At 42.5% G+C, this 22,796-nt stretch overlaps 1 protein-coding gene across 5 annotated transcripts in view; it reads left to right on the forward strand.

Moving 5' to 3' along the window:
• The window catches only part of FAXC (failed axon connections homolog, metaxin like GST domain containing), a 71,693-nt gene extending 49,566 nt beyond the window's left edge, over nt 1-22,127 (forward strand). For all 5 annotated transcript variants that reach the window (XM_082633859.1, XM_082633858.1, XM_082633857.1 and 2 more), the window contains 2 exons: nt 11,477-11,593; nt 21,327-22,127. In XM_082633859.1, coding sequence (XP_082489985.1) covers nt 11,477-11,593; nt 21,327-21,616 — 407 coding nt within the window. In that variant the 3' untranslated portion in view covers nt 21,617-22,127. The remainder of the gene's footprint in view (nt 1-11,476; nt 11,594-21,326) is intronic.
• Nucleotides 22,128-22,796: the final 669 nt, after the last annotated feature.

The following is a 22,796-nucleotide window of genomic DNA, read 5'->3' on the forward strand; positions in this document are numbered from 1 at the left end:
AAAGCTCAAGGTTTAATGTTGAATTGCAGCTCCAAAGGCATTTGTTTGGGGTCCTACTTTAATACAGTGCCTGTATTTTTTATTTGGATATATTTATTATAGGGGTGGAGCTTAGAGAGCCTAGAGATTTTGATAACTTACCCAACAACCATAGCCCAGGCACCTCTTATCAATAGATCCACTTTCCAATGTAAGTTATCTTTTGGGAGGGGAAGTGTGTGGGTTTAGGGCAAGCTTTGGCAAGTCCTGAATCAGCTATTTTACATTTGGGTCTTTGGTGACTACCAGGGGTTTAGCTTTTCCATGCTGTTCGTTGAAGAGATTTCTTGCATTAGACACCAGGTGGTCGGTCCACCTTTGGAGGATCTCTCATCAGAACTTAAGGTCCTGCACAACTACTGCATGCCACAACTACTGAAGCCCGCGTGCCTGGAGCCCGTGCTCCGCAACAAGCGAAGCCACCGCAGTGAGAAGCCCACGCACCACAATGAAGAGTAGCACCTGCTCGCCGCAACTAGAGAAAGCCTGCATGCAGCAACGAAGACCCAACACAGCCAAAAAAAAAAAAAAAAGAAAAAGAAAAAAATTAATTAATTAAAAAAGGAAAAAAAAAAACAAAAAACTTAAGGGCCTGACTTGTGCTGCCTGGTTCGAAGACCATCTTGCCTTCATGAAACAGTGAGCTCCAGCAGTGTGGGGCAGGGCCACTGTAGTTCTTCACAAACTGTTAGCTCAAGCACCTGTATAAGCCCTGGCTGAGCCTCAGAGTTGTACATCCTAGAGTTCTGTGCCATCAAGTGTGGGGAGGGATAATTTTGGTCTAAAAGATTTAAGGACAAAGTATTATAAAATAGTCTGCATTCACTGAAAACTATATTTACTGAGCACCTGTTGGGCACTGGGCACTGGTGGGTACTGGGGGATACAGTCTTAGTGCCCAGGTAGAGCTCACCATCTAGTATGATTTCTGTCTTCACTGATTTTAAAATCTAGATGGAATCATAAAAGAACCATTCTGATGAGACTGTCAGGGCAGCCATGTACCAAATAAACTCCTAGGTAGCTGAGTTGGTTCACCTGTCAGATGAGGATGATTTAGGATTGTCCATTTAAACATTGGGGGGGTGTCTGCCAAATGTTACCATTTGAGATTTAGCATAGTCGATACAGTCTCTTCCCTTGGCCCCTTGTCAGTGAACAAGATCAGGTATTTTTTTTGGTTTGTTTTTTCATTATGAAAATTTTCAAACACACAGAAAAGTAGAATAGTAGCCCAATGAACAGCTTTATAACCATCACCTCTATTCAATAGTTGTTAACATTTTGTCATATTTGCCTCAGCTATTTTTTTTCTTGATGTGGATGTATTTTAAAATTAGTTACAGATATCATGACATTTAACCTCCAAACACTTTTGAAGGTAGCGCTGATATTTTCCTCATGTGGTCAGCAGCCTCCAAGGTGGCCCCCAGTGATCCCTGCCTTCAGGGATTCATCCTCTTGGGTAATCCCCTCCCATTGAGTGTAGGCTGGACTTATTGATTTGCTTCTAAGAAATAGAATATGGCAGAAGCAATGGGATGTCCCTTCCAAGATTAGGTTATAGAAAGATTGTAGCTTCTGTCTTGGGCATCCTCTCTCTCCTGTTCTTGATCTTTCACTTGCTCTGATGCAAGCCAGCATGGTTGTGAGCTGCTCTATGGAGAGGTCCACATGGCAAGGAACTCATCTCTGGCCAGGAGCCAGCAAGGACCTGAGGCCTGTTAACCATGTGAATGAGTTTGGAAACATCCTCCCCTAGTGAAGGCTTGAGATAACTGCAACCTGGCTGACATCTTTTTTTTTTTTTTTTTTTTTTTAATATTTGGGATTTTATTTTATTTTTTTTAATTAAAAAAAATTGAAGTGGGCTTCCCTGGTGGCTTAGTGGTTGAGAATCCGCCTGCCTATGCAGGGTATGCGGGTTCGTGCCCCGGTCCGGGAAGATCCCACATGCCGCGGAGCAGCTGGGCCCGTGAGCCATGGCCACTGAGCCTGCGTGTCTGGAGCCTGTGCTCCGCAACCAGAGAGGCCACAACAGTGAGAGGCCTGCGTGCCACAAAAAAAAAAAAGAAAAAAAATTTGAAGTATAGTTTATTTACAATGTTGTGTTAATTTCTGCTGTACAGCAAAGTGACTCAGTTATACACATATACAAATTTTTTTTTATATTCTTTTCCATTATAATCTATCCCAGGATATTAAATATAATTCCCTGTACTCTATAGTAGGACCTTGTTTATCCATTCTATATGTAATAGTTTGCATCTACCAACCCCCAACTCCCAGTCTATCCCTCTGCCTCCCCTCTCCCCCTTGGCAACCACAAGTCTGTTCTCTATGTGTGTGAGTCTGTTTCTGTTTCATAGATGAGTTAATTTGTGCCGTATTTTAGATTCCACATATAAGTGATATCATATGGTAGTTGTCCTTCTCTTTCTCACTTACTTCACTTAGTATGATAATCTCTAGTTGCATCCTTGGCTGACATCTTAATTGCAGCCTGTGAGAGACCCTGAGCCAGAGGCACCCAGCTAAAGCTGCCTGGATTCTTGACGCACAGAAACTGTGAGGTAATAAATATTTGGCCTTTTAAGCTGCTAAATTTTTGAGGAAATTTATTATGCAGCTATCAATAACAAACACACCTACATAGCTCCAATCCCATTAATCCTAGTAGGAGCCTCTTTGAGCAGCTGCTGAGCTGTGAAGGGTACAGCCATGTTGTCAAGAGGGAAGAGTGCTTATCCTGCTATGATGGGCGGCAGGCATCGAATTTCAGTTGCCTCAAGTTACATAGATAAAAGGTTTTACATCTTTTAGAAGTAGAGTCTTATCTTTTAGTCTCTCAGGAGACTATTATTACTACCCATTCTGATTTTAGCAGTGTTCTTTTCTTGGCTGTGAAGAAACCTGGATCCATTCCAAGATTGTAGAGCTTGGCACACAGGAGGTTTCTGTCTCTGGATTCAATCATCTTTGAGAAAGTAGTGTGCAATGGGGAGAGAGTTATGTGGGACATTCTTAACCATCTAATGGTCAGGATACATGGACAAGAATGTTCAGTAGGGGAGTAATAAGGCCTCCCAGAGTAGGAGCTAAAGACTCAGTCCTACACTCGGAAAGAAGCATCATACAGAATTCTATATGATATCCAGCATACTCATGCACATATCATTTGAGAAGGTATCAGATTCCCAATTTTTTTTTTTTTTGGCCATTCTCAGACCAAGGATCGAACCCAGGGCCCAGCAGTGAAAGCTCTGAGTCCTAACCACCGGACCACCAGGGAATTCCCTAGATTCCCATTTTTAAAGATGAGGTCAATAACAGTTTGATTCCATCCAAACTTTTGTGTGAATCTGAGTAAGGTGTGAATCTGAGTAAGGTCCATCACTCTGGGCAGGTGCTAAACAGTTCTGGTGGTTAAAGTTTGCACCAGTTTTTGGTGATTGCTCAGATGTTTGAAAATGGTTGAAGATCCTGGATTCCAGCTAAGGTGAAACCTGGGGTCCATAAAATGATGACAGATCCTCCAGAAATGTGGAGTCTGCTTGCAGGGCCCTGATGGCCAGACATAAAACCTGCCATTAGAATCTGCTACTATTCAACTTTTTTAAAAGAAGGATAAGTTCCTTATAAAAGGATTTGAAGTTAAATTTCAGCATGACATTGAATTCAGTCTGATGTGTTGTTTCATTAATTAAACCGTATTTGGGGGCTACCAGATAGTCTTTATTGAATAAAGAGACAGAACAGCTGTTTCCTCTGATTACCCAAATACAGAATAGCCAGGACAGAAATGAAATTAAGGGGAAAGCCTCTCTTGGGATGTAGTTTGAGTAGGGTGCTTTATATTCTTTACCCTCAGAAGGTGTACTTGGGAAAGTGAAACAGGGGAGACCCATAGAACTTTTATACCCCTCAAATCTCACTGTTTCAGTTGAATGTCTAGTCAGACTCAAAAGCAGCAATATTTCAGCAACTTCAAGAAGAGAGATAAATAAGAAGGCCGATCATCAGTGAGTCAGTAACGCTGCGTCATCGTTAGAGACGTTAGCTATGGTTCTTGAAGACTTCCAGAAGCTGCTGTTGAAAGTCATTAAGTTATAATAATAAGTGAGTCTGAGCAGGCATTTGCCTCCTCCTGAGAAATATCTTCCTAAACTGGATTTCCTGTGTGTGAAATTTTTCCACAACTGGTACAAATCCTTTATCCAAATTTCCTAAAATTACAGTATATGTGCATGAATGCTTTGAGTGCATGGAGTTCAGAAGGTGCTCAGAAACATTAATAGGAGGACTGAAGTACAGAAGAGCAAGTGCAATCCCATCCTTATAGTGGGGAGTGTATGTTCATCCTTGTCTCATCCATAGGGAATTTTAAGAGCTGGGACATCAACAAAGAGAAGATTGGGAAGAAGAGGCGAGATGATTGGTATTGGTGGTCATTGGGGAAGGGGTCAAGATAGTTCATACTCTCTGGAAAAAATTTTCTTGTATGTTCTTCTAGAGAATTTTGTAGAAGATTGGAGGAGTATCTAGTTGCCTTCCAGAATGAAATCTGAGGAGGGATTAAATTTAGGGGCTTCTTCTGGTATCCCCCCACCCACCTTTATTTTTTCCCAGAGTGTGAGCCAGTTGGTGCAACTAGTAAATGTCAGAAAGTTGTCAAAGTTAATGGTTTTAATTCTGATATTTACTCATAAGGACCATTAATAACCTCATATATAAGATAGCACCACCCCCCTCATAGTTGAAAGAATCACATATCCAGTGATTTTAGAGTATGCTGGGAATATGAACAAGAGCTGTTTAAAGGAAGTGGCCTGTCATATGATTTCTGACAAAGAGAGGTCTGACCAGGAGTGTAAGAGAGACTATAACATAGATTTCCTTCAGCTTTGCCCTCTGGGAGAGTCACATGCAGGTAAAAGAGCTTCAAGGATGTGTTCTTTGAAGGTTGGCTGGTAAGATTACTGTGACCTGTGCTCCTTGGGGAAAGCACTCAAAGTCTTTGTCTCTCAGTTGTTCTTAAAGTCCCAGTTAATTAAAGGTTGAGAGAGGGACAATTAGAAATAGGAATGATATCAACATTGACTTCACTGGAATTATCTGCTTATAAATCCCATCAGTGCTCAAGTATAGGGAACACTAAGTAGGTGAAACACGTAATTACTCTTAATTCTTAGATTAATAGAAAAATGAGTGCTTGAAAGTCTTTTGACTATTAATCTTTAATTTCTCTCTAGAACGATATTCTCCCCACAGCCAGTCTTTTCTCTTCTGCCACTTATAGCATTTGGAAATTTAGCTAAATGGCAGGAATGGAGCTGGTAGTGGCCAGTAAAAGCTGGGAGCAGAATTAGTAAGGGAATAAGTGGATATAATTCAGAGGTTCATTTCTATAGCTACTTCCAGTGCTCTGAAACAAACATTCTGCCCACTGTCCCATAGTGATATATGTGAACACAGGTCATCGGTTTTTACTTAGAAGTATGTTAGTGGAGGCTTACTTTCCTAGGGTGTTGTGCAAAATAAATATGGTCGTAAATGCTTTGTGTGATCCCAGAGGAAAGAACTGGGATCAATGGTAGATGTACCAAGGGGACATATTTTGTCTCAATGTAAGGAACTATCTAACCAGAGAATTGCCTGCCTTGCCCAGGAAATGAGGGAGAAGTCCCTAGAGGGGCTGCAGTTGGGGACTATCTGGTAGGGAAATGGGAGAAGGAATTTCTACACCGTGTGGGAGGTTAGACTGTTCCGCCCACAGCTGTAGTACTTGTTCTATTATTGTCGATGAGTGTAAAATAATTCCTTACGTTAGAGTAGCACCTTCTAGTTTGCAAAATGCTTTCACATTATTACATTTTTCAATCCTTATAATAGTTCTCTAATCTAAGAAGAGATAGATCAAACATACTTAAGGCTATCAACACCTTGATTGATGATTTCTACTGTGATAGGTACCAAATGGACAGAAAAGTAAGGCAGAGGGTTACCTGCCCTCAAGGAGATTAAAAACTACTTGAGGAGATAGGACACACACATAAATAAGACTGTGAGATGACGTGTGAATTACCTAATGAGTGATCTAGACCAGTGGTTCTTAAAGTGTCGTCCGTCCATCAGCAGCATCAGCATTACCTGAGATCTTGTTAGAAAGGCAGATTCTTGGGTGCCACTCCATACCTACTGAATCAAAAACTCCTGGCTTGGGGATGCCTGGGGGATGAATCAGTATTTTTATTTTTATTTTTTATTTTATTTTATTTTTTTAAAGTTTTCTACATACAACAGCTTTCTTTTTTAATTAATTAATTTATTTATTTTTGCTGTGTTGGGTCTTCGTTTCTGTGCAAGGGCTATCTCTAGTTGTGGCAAGTGGGGGCCACTGTTCATCATGGTGCACGGGCCTCTCACTGTCGTGGCCTCTCTTGTTGTGGAGCACAAGCTCCAGACGCGCAGGCTCAGTAGTTGTGGCTCATGGGCCTAGTTGCTCCACGGCATGTGGGATCCTCCCAGACCAGGGCTCGAACCCGTGTCCCCTGCATTGGCAGGCAGATTCTCAACCACTGTGCCACCAGGGAAGCCCCGAATCAGTATTTTTAAAAAGCCCTCTAGGTGATGATGATGCATGCTCGAGTTTAAGACCACTGATCTACTCTAGTCTAGACCAGTGCTTCTCAAACTTTAACATGCATAAGAATCATCTGGAACAGCACTATTCAAAGTGTGTCTAAGAACTGCAGGCTCTCCAGGGAATTTTTATGCCTCTAAAGTTTAAGAAACACTGACCTGGAAGCTTGTTGAAACACAGGTTTTCTCCCAGTCTCACTCCCAGTCATTCCGCTTCAGTAGATGGGGCCTGAGCATTTGTGATGCTGATGCTGGCCTCAGGCTATCCTTTGAGCAGCCCTGCTCTAAGCAGTTGTCCCTCTGGGGTTTGGCAGGGGAGTGGGCAATGAGAGGTGCTAGGGGACTGGACAGTGCAGGTAGCCTTCCTGGACTGGAGGAGGGAGAACTTGACCTGAGTCATAAGGGAAGCGTTGGGTTAGACAAGTGCAGGTTATTTGAGACAGGAAGGATGGGATGAAGGATGGTGATGGGATGAGCTCCCGGCATATTTGACTGAACTAGAGCATTCACATGAGGTAGACCTTGACTTGTCCTGCCAGGGCCTACAGAGACCCATCTGCTGGCAGCTCTCATGCATCCTCCCCAAGGAAGAGGCTGAGAGGCAGGCAGCAGGCAAACAGCCTAGACCAGGAGTGCTTCCTCATTTGCTCTGTTTTGTGGTCCCTCCCTCTGGTGAGACTTTTAAGATCCATGTTGCTCTCTATTTGTCCTCTCCTCATCCCTCGGCCCTTAGGGAGCCCCATGTACCCTGGGTCCCTCACCTCCCAGTGTTTCTGATATTTTCAGTCTTTATTTGCTCTCACCAATGGTTCACGGTCCACACACCAAATCTGGGGGCTGGCAGGGAGTTACAGGTGCTCCTTCTGTTCATCTCTACAGAAACTGGGGGGGTTGGTTTACCTACTGAAAATGAGGCTTGAGTTGCCTCGTCACCCAAGCCTGCTCCTTCAGTGCCCTTCAGAAGTGCCCGTAGTGTTTTGTTTTTGTTAACACCCTCCACTAAGGAAAAATGGGCTCACTTGGTGAAGCCTGGGCGTGCTGCAGACTTGAGACTTTGGCTTGTCCTCTTCATCTCTAAGCAGAGTCTAATCTAAATTCAGTCTCCCCCTTAAAAATACTTCCTGCCAAGCTCAAAAGGCCAAATCTGGAACAATTTGAACAGCAAAAAGAATAATGAGAGTACTGGATTATAGGCCATAGAATAAAATAAATACCGACAAGTGCACACTTAAATAAATAATGGAATACGTCAGTAAATGGGGGATGAAGGGAATAGTAGTATTTGGATCAATACATGTAGAAGGATTGAGGGAAACAGAAAATCCTGATTAGGCAAACACCACAGTAATAATTGTTTCAGATGATATCTACTGATGGATGCTAAAATTAGTGGGCCAAAGTTTGAGGAGAAACAGGATATTTATACAGTCTCAAAGTTTCTCTCCCAAGGCTATTAATTGCAAAAGGAAAAATAGTAACATTACAGTGAAGAAACCTTATAGACACCACCTTCACCGCATGGTCAGGGTTAACATCCCCAGTGATATGGACATATGGACATTGTGGACCCCCTGATATGATGCCCTGAGAAGGGGTATTAGGGTTCTCCAGAGAAACAAGCCAATAGGAGATCTAGATATAGATATCTAGATCTATCCATGTCTATTTCTCTTCTATAATAAAGTTATATTGACTCATACAACTATGGAGGCTGACAAGTCCCAAGATCTGCAGGGTGGGTTGGCAGGGTGGAGACCTGGGAGGGCTGATGGTGTAGTTCCCTTATGAACTGGCTCAAGACCAAGGAAGAGCCAATGTTTCCATTTAAGTCTGAAGGCAAGAAAAAGCCCATGTCCCAGTGCAGAGGCAGTCAGGCAGGAGGAATTCTCTCTTACTCCAGGGAGAGTCAGCCCTATTGTCCAATAAGGCCTTCATCTGATTGGAGGAGGCCCACCCACATCAGGGAGAGCATTCTGCTTTACCCACTCTACCACTTAAATGTTAATCTCATGCAAAACACCCTCATAGAAACACCCAGAATAATGTTTGACCACAGAACTTCGCACCCGTAGTCCAGTCAGGTTGACATAAAATAACCATCACAGAAGGGTTCATAAAAATGCATGACTACTCTAATTATTAACCACCTTAGACAAACCCAAGTTGATGAAAATTTTACAAAATAACTGACCAGTGTTCTTTAATAAAAGTGTCAAGGCTATGAAAGACAAGGCAGGCCTGAGGAGATTGGAGGAGACTAAGGCAACCTGATAACTAAATGCAGTGTGGGATCCTAGCTGGGATCCTGGAACAGAAAAGGATACTAGTTGAAAAACTAATAAAATTTGAATGAAGCTTATAGTGCAGTTAATTGTATTATATTGATGTTAATTTTTTAGTTTTGGTAAACGTACTGTGGTTACCTATGATGTTAATCTTAGCAGAAGCTGGTTGAAGGGTATACAGAAAGACTGGAGGATTTCTTAGTAACAGAGGGTACTTTTTTTTTTTTTTTTTTTTTTGTGATACGCGGGCCTCTCACCGTTGTGGCCTCTCTTGTTGTGGAGCACAGGCTCCGGACGCGCAGGCTCAGCGGCCATGGCTCACGGGCCCAGCCACTCCGCGGCATGTGGGATCTTCCCAGACCGGGGCACGAACCCGTGTCCCCTGCCTCGGCAGGTGGACTCTCAACCACTGCACCACCAGGGAAGCCCCAGAGGGTATTTTTATATTCTTTAAATTTATAACTGTCTTGTGTGTATATATACATATAATTGTGTATCTACCATGAAGGCTAAATTCTATCCTTTTTTTTTTTTTTTTTGGCAAGTTCCTTTAAAAACCCTTAGACTTTTGTTCTTTTTTTCCTTCTGTATTCTGTGTTCCCTCCTGACTTAAGCATCCTTTTGTAAACGTTCACAGCTCAACCCTCTTGCTGTTCCATGGAGGATCTTTATCTCTGAGGTGGTTCTCCTCATGGCATATTGTACAGAGCAGAGGGCATCAGGCTGGGCGTCAGGAGGCCCGGGTGCCAGCATTTTTAGTCTGGTTCTGTTATTAACTCAGTATCCTTCCAGTTTTAACATTCTGAGCCAAATGGCAAATTTGGGCTGAACGCTATATGCATTAGTTGATGTATGGATCCAAATGATTATATTTAGTATTTTTTCCCTTTTATCAAGGTCTTAAGTGCTCTATTTTTAGATTTCCCAAGTTTTTATAAACTCATGTACGTTTTTTCCTCTTGCCCCCAAAGTCTTTGGAGTCTACAAGAGAATTCACCATTTACTCTGGCATTTCCCTTAGACTCTTTTCTTTTAGCCATTGAAGGAAATCAACATTTAGGGGGGCCAGGAAGCCAGTGTAGCTCTCCTTTCACTTGTTTTCTCCTCTCTGAAACTGGGTCATATGTGTAAAAGTGAGATTTGAAACAGGGCTGTCTGAACTGAAAGCTTCTATTGCCCTGAGACGGCTTTGAAAGGAGGCTTCTGGTGGAAAGATGGATAGAATCTACCAGATGGAGAGAAGTGGGGGCACATATGGGTTTTGGGGGGAAGGGAAAGGGGTGGGCACAGCATGAGCAGAGGCGTGGCAGTGGGAAGCATGAAGCGTGCTGGGGAGTGGAGCTGTTCTGGGTCTGCTAGGGTCAAGGAGGATGAGGGATAAAGCTGGAACATGGGTGGGAACAGAGTGCGATGAGCCTTGGATTCCAGGTTGAGTTTGGACTGTATTTCATAGCCCGTTTCATAAACCATTGAAGGTCTTTGTGAAAGGGAGTGCCACAGTGAAAAGAGGGTCTTAGAGATTTAAGTATGGGTGGGATATGGAATGGACCGGAGAAACAGAGGGTCTCTCCTCATGAGTGCTGGTGTCTAATGAGTTAACCAGATATAGCGCTCAGTGCTTTACATGTGTTATGTCATTTAATCCTCACAGTAGCCCTAAGAAATACCCTTAATATCACCCCCATTTTCCAGATGGGAAAACTGAAGCTTTGCGAGGTTAGTTAATGACCAGGCTTTCCGTAGGGAATCACAGTGGTGGCAGGATGGGAAGTAGGATGGATCCGTTTCCACCTGGGCTGCCTCTTTATCCTGCAACACAGTGGCCTGGAGACAACCTGGGGCAATTGTAAAAAAAAAAATAAAGTAAGTGCTGAGGCTGGGTGTGCTTGGCTGGGGTTACTAGAGATGGTTTAAGCAAACTTCCAGGTGTTCTCAAGCACCTCAAACTTTAATGACTAAGTTGGAGACAAGGAGGTGCCTCTGGAGGTCTGGGGGTGATCAATTCTTCCTTTTTTCCATGAACCCCCTCTCTCATCCACATATCTTGATATGTTTCCAGTTACTTCCCTGCTTTGCTGTTGTATGGGTTGATATATCACAGAATTGTTTAATTTGCTTTACTTTTGTTTCTAGTTATAAGTCAAAGGGGGTACATGCATTTGGTTTTGCAAAGCTTTTTTTTTTTTTTTTTTTTGCGGTACACGGGCCTCTTACTGTTGTGGCCTCTCCCGTTGTGGAGCACAGGCTCTGGATGCGCAGGCTCAGCGGCCATGGCTCACGGGCCCAGCTGCCCCGCGGCATGTGGGAGTTTCCCGGACCGGGGCACGAACCCATACCCCCCGCATCGGCAGGCGGACTCCCAACCACTGCGCCACCAGGGAAGCCCTGGTTTTGCAAAGCTTTGGATGCACACTTAAACGGGCATATAATGGGTGCTTGCTGAATGCTGTTGTGACGTAGTGGATGGTGAGGGCTGGCCCAGTGACCTCTCTCTGCTCTCTCTGCTGCAGGTGACAAGAAGTACATCATGGGGCCCAAGCTTTCCACTCTAGACGCCACCGTCTTTGGACACTTGGCGCAGGCAATGTGGACCTTACCCGGGACGAGACCTGAGCGGCTGATAAAAGGCAAGCCCTACGAAGCTCTTCAGGTTTGGGGAGTTGCCGGGGGGCGGAGGGTGGGAGCAGCACGATGGAGAACTCTAGGCCAATGCCCCTGAGCTTGGCTGTGCTTTATGGAGGCGCCAGGCCTTGGTGTCTGGGGCCAGGGTCGGTTTCCTGTGCTCAGGACATGTAGAGGCTTCTCACCTGCCATCTTGCTCAGACCATGTTCTTAGCAAAGCGGACACAAATCCTGCTGTGTTCTACACCAGGGCTTTTCTTCCAGCTCCTTACGTAGTGGACTTAATACTTGTCACTGAAACAGGGCTTGCATTCCCCCTAGTGCCCTTGTCCTGTGGGTCTCCCTTACTTTCCTTTGGACTGCGGTGGCTCATCAGTTTCTGGTTTATCCAGCACTATGGCAGCCGTGGTCGGGTGGGGCTGATGAGCTCACTGCCCATCTCACATGCTCCTTTTGAGTCTGAACTGGTCTCAGATATTTCACACGTGCGTATAGGTACATATGATTCTGCGTCATTTGAGTTCAAAGCACTCTCTTCTCCTATTCCAGCGGCGTGTCTGTAGATCATACGCTGAGAGTAGTAGAGCTGGAAAGTCCAAGATAGCGGGAAAATGGGGAAAGTGTCAACAAATGCTTTGTAAGTCTAGTGCTATGTGAGGTGTTATTATGGATATTATTATATGTGCATTTTGACCAAAGAAATGGTATCGTTATTGTGTGATCTTGATGTAAGGCCCATGAGAATTACAATTCTAAACTGGAGGGGTCGAAGTGGGATGAGTGGGACCGGAGCTAGAGGATGCACATATGTGTGAGGTAGGGATGGGGGTGGTTGCCAGGAGTAAAATTGGCAGTGGGGCAGGGAAAGTCAGCTCAACCTGGGTTGATGTCAAGGGACCAGATCTTCATGTGTGTATGTATGTGTGTGTGTGTGTGCCTGCGTGTGCATTGGAGTGGGGTGGTGGGATATACATGGCGGCTGGGGCCTCTGGGAGAGGCTTCCTCTGCCTTGATGAATGGGAACCATTTTGAGTCATCTCTGGTTTTAAACAGTACCTAAGCAAGTGCCTGGGGCCTGGGAATGTGGGCATCAAGCTTCCATATTTCGATTTGGGGAAGGGGATTGACAAGAGTTAATCAGGCTTCTTATACCCCAGCTGAGAGACTGGAGGTGTACATGAGATCACCAGTGAATAACATATAGAGTACTCTTAATTAATGTTGGATGGATGGATGGAACCAAGCAAGACAGAATCATACAAGAAACTGAGGCAGGTGAGCAGTCATGTGTGGTAGTCGTGGGTGGGTGGGTGGGGAGGTTGTTGAAGTCTATAGCTGTGTGTGTGTGTGTGTGTGTGTGTGTACGCATGTGCATGCCCAGAGATTCAGAACAGGCTAAAGGCAGCAGGAGTAACTCTCCAGATTGGTGGGGATGGGGCTCCAGACTTGGTTGGAATGGATCAGGCATTGACTGAAGGTCTTTTAGAACAAAAGCTAGGTGGGGACAGGGATAGTATGGACTTATATTTAATTTCCTACGTGATCAGAATGGAGGTGTTCCTTGTCTTGTGGTGTGTTGGAAGTTATCTAAATTGAATATGTTATCATATTGGTGATGTTTGTACCACTTAAAGTAGTTTCCCTTTATTTTAATCAGATTTTCATGGTGGTCTAAAAGATAGTGATTTCTTTTCGTTCATCTAGGGGTGTGTTTTGTATTTACTCTTGTTTCCTGTTTCTTCGTACTCCCTCCTTCCCTACCACACCGCCTTTACACACCTATGAGTACACACACACTCACATCTACTCATATGCTTCTATACCCACATGCCCTGTACACACTCACTTGTACACATACATTCACACTTCTACCCAAGCACATACACACACACACCCCCTATGCATACACACTCACACACACACCCTATGTGCGCACACACACACACACACACACTACAGTTGACACTCAAACGACACAGGTTTGTACTTCATGAGTCACTTATACGTGGTTATTTTTCAGTAGTAATGAATACTGCACCACACAGCCCATGTTGGTTGGATCCACGAATGTGGAGGAACCTTGGATACAGGGGACAGACTATAAGTTCTTTGCGAATTAACCCCCATGTTGTTTAAGGGTCAAGTGTATTGAGGTCTTCTGTTATTTAGTCAGAAAGATTTAGGTATCCAGTATCAGTAGCAATCTCAGATTGTACAGAATCCCTTCTCGAAGAAATGAAGCATCTTTTGTGAATTTATTTATGACTTGGCCCTTTCCTCTATTACTTCCGGGAGGGACTTGAGGCGTTCAGTGTTCTTTTTAAAGAAATGATCAGTGTTTTTGGAGAATTGATTTTGAGTCCCATGCGGAGACGCACACGTTTGGGGGAATCTGATGCTGTCCCCTGCAGGGCACTTTGGCGCGTACATGCAGATTCTTAAAATAAGCCGGTAGCTACCAGCTCTCCATGGGGACTGGCGGGGAAGAAATCATTCAAGTCCACAGCGAGCCTCTAAAGCTCATTTCGGTCATTATTCGATGCCCCTTTCTAACCTTTTGATCGGAGCTGCTAATGCAGGCAAACTACTGATTTGATCTCAACTTCTTTCTCTGCCTTTGCTCTTTTTGTGGTGGAGACCTTCAAAGGAGAAGTAGAAACAAACAACCAAGAGTCTGGATAATTTAGAACTGGCTCACATCCAGGAGTGGAAGTGGCTTGGATCTGGCAGTTTTCTGCCTTAGCTTTGGAACAGCCAAGCCACTATTGTCCTTGCCATCTGTGTGAGTGTGTGTGTATCAATATTAGCTTTTTGGTCCTAGATATTTAAAATAATCTAGCCACACAGGCTACTCCGGGAAACATCCAGAATCATGAGAACTTTTCCTTAATTTGGGTGAGTAGGAGGACAGACTTTGAATATTCAGCAATTCTTAAAATATACATAATATGTTTGTGTATGATATGAAATGTCATTTCCTTACTAGAGAAAATTTAGAAAAGATAGAAAAGTTAAAAAAAAAATTAACGTGTGACCCCATAACCCGCAGAGAATTTCTGTTAATATTGTGGTATGTTTCCCTATCTTTTATCAAGTACATGTATATATGTATGTTTAAAAATTGGGATCATTATATTGATATAGTTATAACCTGCAGTTTTTTAAAAAAATTAATTTATTTATATTTGGCTGCATTGGGTCTTCATTGCTGTGCGCGGGCTTTCTCTAGATGTGGCGAGCAGGGGCTGCTCTTTGTTGCAGTGTGTGGGCTTCTCACTGCGGAGGCTTATCTTGTTGCGGAGCACGGGCTCTAGGTGTGCGGGCTTCAGTAGTTGTGGCTCACAGGCTCTAGAGCACAGGCTCAGTAGTTGTGGTGCACAGCCTTAGTTGTTTCGCGGCAGGTGGGGTCCTCCCAGATTAGGGCTCGAACCCATGTCCCCTGCATTGGCAGGCAGATTCTTAACCACTGTGCCACCAGGGAAGTCCGTAACCTGCAGTTTTTAATTAACTATGTATTATGGCCATTTCCCTTGTCATTAAATATTCTTCAAAACAGTGTATTTAGTAGTTGCATTATATCCTGTCCCATGGCTACATTGTAATTTATGTGATTAATCTTTTTCTGGACTTGTGGGTTGTTTCAAATAATTTTTACTAACATTCTATATTAACCACTGTGCCACCAGGGAAGTCCCGAATCTCAGTTTTATTATCAGCAAGTTTTTTTTATTAAAGTATAATTGACCTACAGTATTATATTAATTTCAGGTGTACTACATTCAATGTCTATGTCCATTTTGAAATGATCACCACAGTAGGTCTAGTTACTGTCACCATACAAAGTTAATACAATATTATTGATTATATTTCCCCATGGTGTACATTAGATCCCCATGACCTATTCTCTTTATAACTGCAAGTTTGTACCTCTCAACCGCCCCCATTCATGTCCCCACCCCCCGACCTCCCCTCTCCTCTGACAACCACCAGTCTGTTCTCTGTATCTGTGAGTCTGGTTTTGTTTTGATTTTTTTGTTTGTTTTTAATTAAAAATTTTCATTTTAGTAGCAAGGATACTTTACTTTTTTAATTAATTTTTTTATTATAGTTGATATACAATGCTGTTTTTATAGTTTTTTTATTATAGTTTTTTAAATTATAGTTGATTTACAATGCTGTGTTAGTTTCTGCTGTACAGCAAAGTGAGTCAGTTACACATACACTGCTTGTTTGTTTTTTAGATTCCACATATAAGTGAAATCTTATGATACTTGTCTTTCTCTGTCTGACTTATTTCACCTAGCATAATACCCTCAAGTTACATCCATGTTGTCACAAATGGCAAGGTTTCATTTTTTATGGCTGCGTAATATTCCATACTATGTATGTATGTGTGTGTGTGTCTTCTTTATCCATTCATCTATCAATGGACACTTTGGTTGCTTCCATATCCTGGCTATTATGCTGCAGTGAACATAGGGATGCATGTATCTTTTTGAATTAGTGTTATTGTCTTCTTTAGTAAATACTCAGGAGTGGAATTGCTGGCCCATAGAGTAATTTTATTTTTAGTTTTTTGAGTAACCTCCATACTGTTTTCCATGGTGGCTGCACCAATTTACAGTCCCACCAGCAGTGCACGAGGGTTCCCTTTTCTCCACATCCTCACCAACACTTGTTATTTCTTGTCTTTTTTAGCAACCCTCTTAATGTGGAGTCACATTTGATATTTTGATCAGAGTATTCTTATTAGAGAATTGCATGTGGATTTGGCACTCTTTAAAATAGACGTGGAGAGTTGGAGAGCCTAGAAAAGTGAAAGTAAAGCACAAAAGGGAACGGGTTCTGTCGCACAGCTGCTTGCCCTGGAGAGCCGTACCAAACCCAGAGAACCTAACGCTGCTTTTCTGAATTTGTAAGGAACACAACCTTCTGTGTTTTAAGAAAAACAAACACTGTTCAGCAACTCTTTTACCATCAGTTATTTATTGTACGTGGATTATTTTTTTTTGGCTTATTATTTGATTGATTAAAAGGTGGAAAAAATGCTGGATATCTTTGAAAAACATACACGTATATGCCCACCCCATACTCTTACTGTTCTCCATTCAAAGTGTTTAGGAAGAGGTTGTGGGGGAATTGGGGTCTCAGGGAAGGGCTGGCTCAAATGATCTTTGCTGGTCTTTGTATCCTGAGATCTGTGAATTAGCTTCAGTGAGACTGGGGAAGGGGGGGGTGTCCTCATTACCGCATTCAAGTTTGCTAAGAACTTTTAAAAAAAATTTTTATTTACTTATTTATTTTTGGCTGCGTTGGGTCTTCATTGCTGCGCGTTGGCTTTCTCTAGTTGTGGCAAGTGGGGGCTGCTCTTCATTGCGGAGCACGGGTGCTAGGTTGGTGGGCTTCAGTAGTTGTGGCACGTGGGCTCAGTAGTTGTGGCTCATGGGCTCTAGAGCGCAGGCTCAGTATTTGTGGCGCACAGGCTTAGTTGCTCCGCGGCATGTGGGATCTTCCCGGACCAGGGCTCAAACCTGCGTCCCCTGAATTGGCAGGCGGATTCTTAACTGCTGCGCCACCAGGGAAGCCCTGGTGAGAACTTTTCTGAAGAGGAAATGTTCAGCACCCTTGCTGCCTGTGTGACACAGGGTTATAGGGAGCAACCAAGGACACAGCCAGCACCTACCACAGGCGTGGAGCCAGGAGGTGCTGAGTAAATACCTGGAAACCAAAAGAATGTGTGTGAGCGCCAGCCCTAGGTTTTCCGGATATTGGCTGGTTAAGAACCCGGGGCTGGCAGTGGTGCTGGGAGGCATTGGAGAAATATAGGAAAATAAAAGGAGTCACTTTTTCCAAAGAGCCGGGGGGAATGTTTCCATTTGAGAAACTCCAAGAGAAAAGCTCTTTATTCTGTCTGGGAGTGTCCTTGGGGTAGAGGGCCATTTGGCTTTCTGATAAATAACCTCTCAAGTTGTCTGAGAATATCAGTAATCACTCATTAGTCATTTTACTAATTTATTTTATTGGATTTTTAAATTAAAAAGGTAATACGTATTGTCACAATAAGTTGAATTAAACAGGTATATTTTAAAAGATTTATTACCTTCCCCTCACCCATGTCCAGTGTCACTCCCATAGAAAACTAATACTAAGGAGTTGGAGTGAACCCTTCTGTGCCTTTTTTTTTTTCATATACAAATTTACATACATGTATATAGCTGTTTTGGTTTGTTTGTTTTTATTGTTTTAAAACTAAACAGTGGAATTGCATTATACACATTACTTTATAACTTGTTTTTTTCACTTAATAAAATATTATGTCTTTTTAACAGTTTCCCAATATTCTATAGAATTGATATACCAGAATTTATTCAATCAATCCCTACTGATGGACATTCAGGTGTTTCCATCTTTCTTTTCTTTCTCTTTTTTTTTATTGACATAATACTGCATTCAGCATCCATGCTCATCTATGTTACATACTGATGATTTTATTTTAGTAGAATAGAGTACTAAAAGTGGAGTCCTGAGCCAACAGATAACTGAATTTAAAATTTCAATAGATAACATCAGATTACTTTCCTAAAAAGCTTATAACAATTTATACTTCCACTAGCCATGTAGTATAATGCCTGACCCTCCACACTGGATGGTATTAGACTTTTTTTACCAGTCTGATAGGTGACATTATCTGATTGTTGAGTACACTTTGAAAAAAACCCTGCAGTTTTAAAAAAATTATTTCACAAAGTTTACATCTTCAGTATAGGCACTTATGTTAACACGGGCATCTCTCTCTCTCTCTCTCTCTCTCTCTCTCTCTCTCACACACACACACACGCACACACACACATTACACACAGCCTGTTTCTACTGCTGGCTTTTTTCATTCTTTTTGGCTGGTAGCACATTGAGTGGGTCAGCTGGTGGAGAATCTAGGAACAAGCAAGGATTGGGAAAACCAGATAAATGGAGAACTCAACTGTAGATTTTCACTCTTCGTTTCACTCTTTTTATCAGGGGCAGGATATGAGGATGGGCATGTGAGCTCGCAGCCCTTGCTTATCAAAAAGCACACCCTTTCTTCACTGTGTGATAGAGGAATCTCTTCTTCATGACAGCCCATTATCTTTGAGTGACGACACATGTCTCCTCAAAATTCTTGAGACTCCAGAAAGAATTACAGAAAAATATTCTGTAACAGGTAGTGGGAAGCTATTAATTCCCAGGCCAGGCTGTCAGCTCATCAGGAGAGAGACAGAGTCCAGTCATGGTGAAGGGAATGGAGTCTGGAGACTGCTTGTGTCTGAATCCTGGCTCAGCCACTATATAGCTATGTGACCTTAGGCAAGTTAATTAACCTCTCTGTTGCTTCAGTTTTCCTATTACAGATGGAGATATTAATAGTTCCTGCCTCATAGGATTGTTGCCAGGACTAGGGATGGGAGTTAATATAATTCAACAATAAATAAAGCACTTCAAGTAGCACCTGGTATGCAGTATGGCCTATATACATGTGTGCTATTATTAATTTTTATTATTGCAGACTGAAGGGGTTCTAATGTCACACAGTCATGAAGGGGGCAGCTCTCCTGGAAGAAAGGTAAAGAAACAGGCTGTAGAGAGAATGGCTACAAAAGAAGTAGAGACAGTCATATATTGTGTAGATCCCATGGACATTGTGACTAGATTCTTACTTTCTGGGAATGGACTTGATTGAAGCAAACAGGGTTGTCCCCAGGGCCTGCTGTGAAGTGACCACAATTCATCTTTGATATTCCCTGCCCCCAATCGCCCCTTGCTGCTGCTTCTGTGTCTTTATCTAATTTTTGGTTACCAGCAATACCTGGTGAGGCGTTTCGTAACTGCTTCCCTGAGGGAGAAAATAAGAGAAAGTTTTGCGTGCATCTGCCCAAAAAGGAGCAATGATGTTGGCTTCTTAGCTTCCGAGCGCATACAGAAAGTCTTCGAGTTGGGGGCAATCAGAATGGACTCATATAAGTGTGAGTTGAACTATTTTGATCTGAGAAGACTGAAAATGGTGACCTGGAACCAATACAAATCCACTGGTTTACAGGATCCATGAAGTGGGGGGATTTGCCTTATTATGTTTTGTAACGGATATATTTAAGCAGAACAGCAATCAAGTTTTGAAAAATTTTAGTGGGAAAATGCTTATAATGTTACAGAAAGTGACAGGTAATGATAATAATGACAATAAATAAATAGAAAAAAATACTGAAAGAAATCACACCAAAATGTTAATTGTGATTACCTTGGATTGGTGAGATTATAGGTGCTTTTGTTTTCTTCTTTATGTGTGTGTGTATATATATATATATATATATTATGTATATTTATACCATTTCTATATACAGACTTCTAATTTTCCAAAATGAGCATATATTATTTTCTCTGATAGAAAATAAAATAGAGTAGTTACAGGCTATAACCACTAGAGCTGTTAATATAGAAACAGCCTAAATGGCTATAATAGGGGACTGGAAAAAACAAAATGAAACTATGGTACATCTGTATAATGAAGTACTATGCAATTATCAAGGTGGTCATGGAGTGAAATTAAAAGGTTTACATTATATGTTGCTAAGTGAAGAAAGTAGCATAGGAAACAGAATATATAGTAAACGCTATATAGCAAATGTAAATATATGTAAATGAATATATAAATATGTAAATTTCAGGAAGAGTTTAAATGAAAATGTTATTATGGCAAATGGAATTATTGGTAATTCTTTTATTTTTTGCTTATCTGTATTTTCTAATTTCCTGCAATAAAACATGGATTACCTACACAATAAGTGAATGTTTATGTAACTTTCAAAAAATAAACATCCAGAGAATATTCTTAGGGCAATAAAGTCCTATAAGAGACAGTGACAAATTATATACTTATGAGGAGTGTTGCCATCTGGTGGATCAAAAGCAAAAACTCACCCTCTTTCTACATTTTTCATTTGCAATTAGGAAATGAAAGCCATATACCGTGCCGTGTTTCAGATGAATGCCTGAACAATTTTAGCAACTTAACAAAAATGTTCCTTTGATTCACAGGAAAAAGAAGTAGACCAACGACCAAGCCCAGCAAACCCAATCGTGGGTGCACTGTTGAATTTTATTTAAAAAATAAAAAAATCTCTGTTTTACTAAATATGTTTACAGGCATGCTCATCTATAAAGACAATTCTGAATTACCTATTTTATGGATGATTCAGGGCAAAATTTCCATCCTAACCTAATTTTTTTTCAACTAGTTGGCATACTGACCAGCCCATAATGACACTACAAATATTTGTGGAATGAAGGATCACTTCTGGCTGACTTAATCCAACTAACAGTTGGTGTGTTTTCATGGACTATAAATTAATTTAGATATGAACCAGTCAAAGCACTAGTTCTCTTGATATGCAAACATAAAATAATAAAATATTTCACAAAGCCAAATGATGGTAGTTTAGCTGCCATTTTGGATAAGCTACCCCCTCACTTCTCACCACCATCGGACTCACTCTGAAATTTCATTCAGCCCATTCACTGAATTTAACTTTTCCCACTCACCTTTCTCCTTCTGTGTATAAAAATCTAAACATTTTGACAGTGCCTCTGTGGAAAAACATGGTTAATGCCTACTCTACCCCATCCTTCTAAGTTTCCCAGAAAGCCAAGTGGCTGGTAGATTGCTGCCTTTGAGAACTAACCCTCGCTTTCCTCACCACCCTGCAGGTGAGCTGATCAATCTTGCCATGTACTGTGAGAGGATAAGGAGGAAATTCTGGCCTGAGTGGCACCATGATGATGACAACACCATCTATGAGTCCGAGGAGAGCTGTGAAGGCAGCAAAACGCATACGCCCCTGCTGGATTTCAGCTCTTACTCAAGGACAGAGACCTTTGAAGATGAGGGAGCAGAGAACAGTTTCTCCAGAACCCCAGACACGGATTTCACTGGACACTCGCTCTTTGATTCTGATGTGGACTTGGATGACTACACAGACCACGAACAGTGCAAGTGACATTCAGCCCTGCTGACCCTCCTCTGTTGGAGCTGCCATTCCCTGGGGTCAGTCCAGTTTCCCAGGTAGAAATCCATCCGAGCTGGGAGGAGATTTTCGTGCTTGGCACAGTTCTCACAAGCTAACTGGACTAGAGCAGCCTTATTTCTTTTTTGTACAAACAAGACACAGAACCATTCCGATGGCTCCGTTTAAAACAAACCGACAAAAAAAAAAAAAAGTCAGCATGGTTCCTGAAATCCACTTTTGTTTTCATTAGAAAACTAAGATTGTGTGGTAGAGCAGGTGCAAGAGCAGGTTGTCCACAGATGGTGTGTACATCGATCCGCTGCAGCCCGAGGGCTGAGGTGCAAGATGGATTCTTGAACATCCTTCATCCAGCAGGGTTCAAAGTCAGGAGAGATGTCATCAGAAGGAATGTAGGAGATAAATGTTCTGTGGTGGCTGCTTGTATTTCCTGTGTGTATATTGTATGTTGAGATATAAGTCAAATAAAATCCATAGATATTCAGTGAACACCTACTATGTGCAAAGCACTGTGCTAGGTGCTAGCCAGTATGAGTTTTATCCTAAGCCCTGCCAGTGGCTAGCTGTGTGATTCTGGGCAAGTCCCTTAATTCTTGTGTGCCTCATTTCCCTCACCTGTAAAGTGGGGGTAACAATAGTCCCCGCCTACCTACCTCACAGGGGTGTTGTGAGGATTCATGTGGTAACATACGGCGCTTTAAACCTCTCGGAAGAGGTGTGACATAAACATTTTATTCTTGATTTTTTTTTTTTTTTTTTTTTTTTGCGATACACGGGCCTCTCACTGTTGTGGCCTCTCCCGTTGCGGAGCACAGGCTCCGGACGCGCAGGCTCAGCGGCCATGGCTCACGGGCCCAGCCGCTCCGCGGCATGTGGGATCTTCCCGGACCGAGGCAGGAACCCGTGTCCCCTGCATCGGCAGGCGGACTCTCAACCACTGCGCCACCAGGGAAGCCCACCTTTTATTCTTTAATGTGCTTCGTGTGTGTGGAGATTGGAGGGCAAAGGAATTCCACATCCAGGCAACAGCGGCCACAGTCACTCGCCCAAGCGGAGCCAATGGAACACACACCAAGGCACAGTTAGGACTCTGTCATCATCCTCTTTGTGATCTTGCTTGAATCGAAATCTTTTGTTCAAAGAACCTTGGAAA

This window comes from Mesoplodon mirus, assembly GCF_964341445.2.
Source record: "Mesoplodon mirus genome assembly, chromosome: 10".
Classification (NCBI taxonomy): Eukaryota; Metazoa; Chordata; class Mammalia; order Artiodactyla; family Ziphiidae; genus Mesoplodon; species Mesoplodon mirus.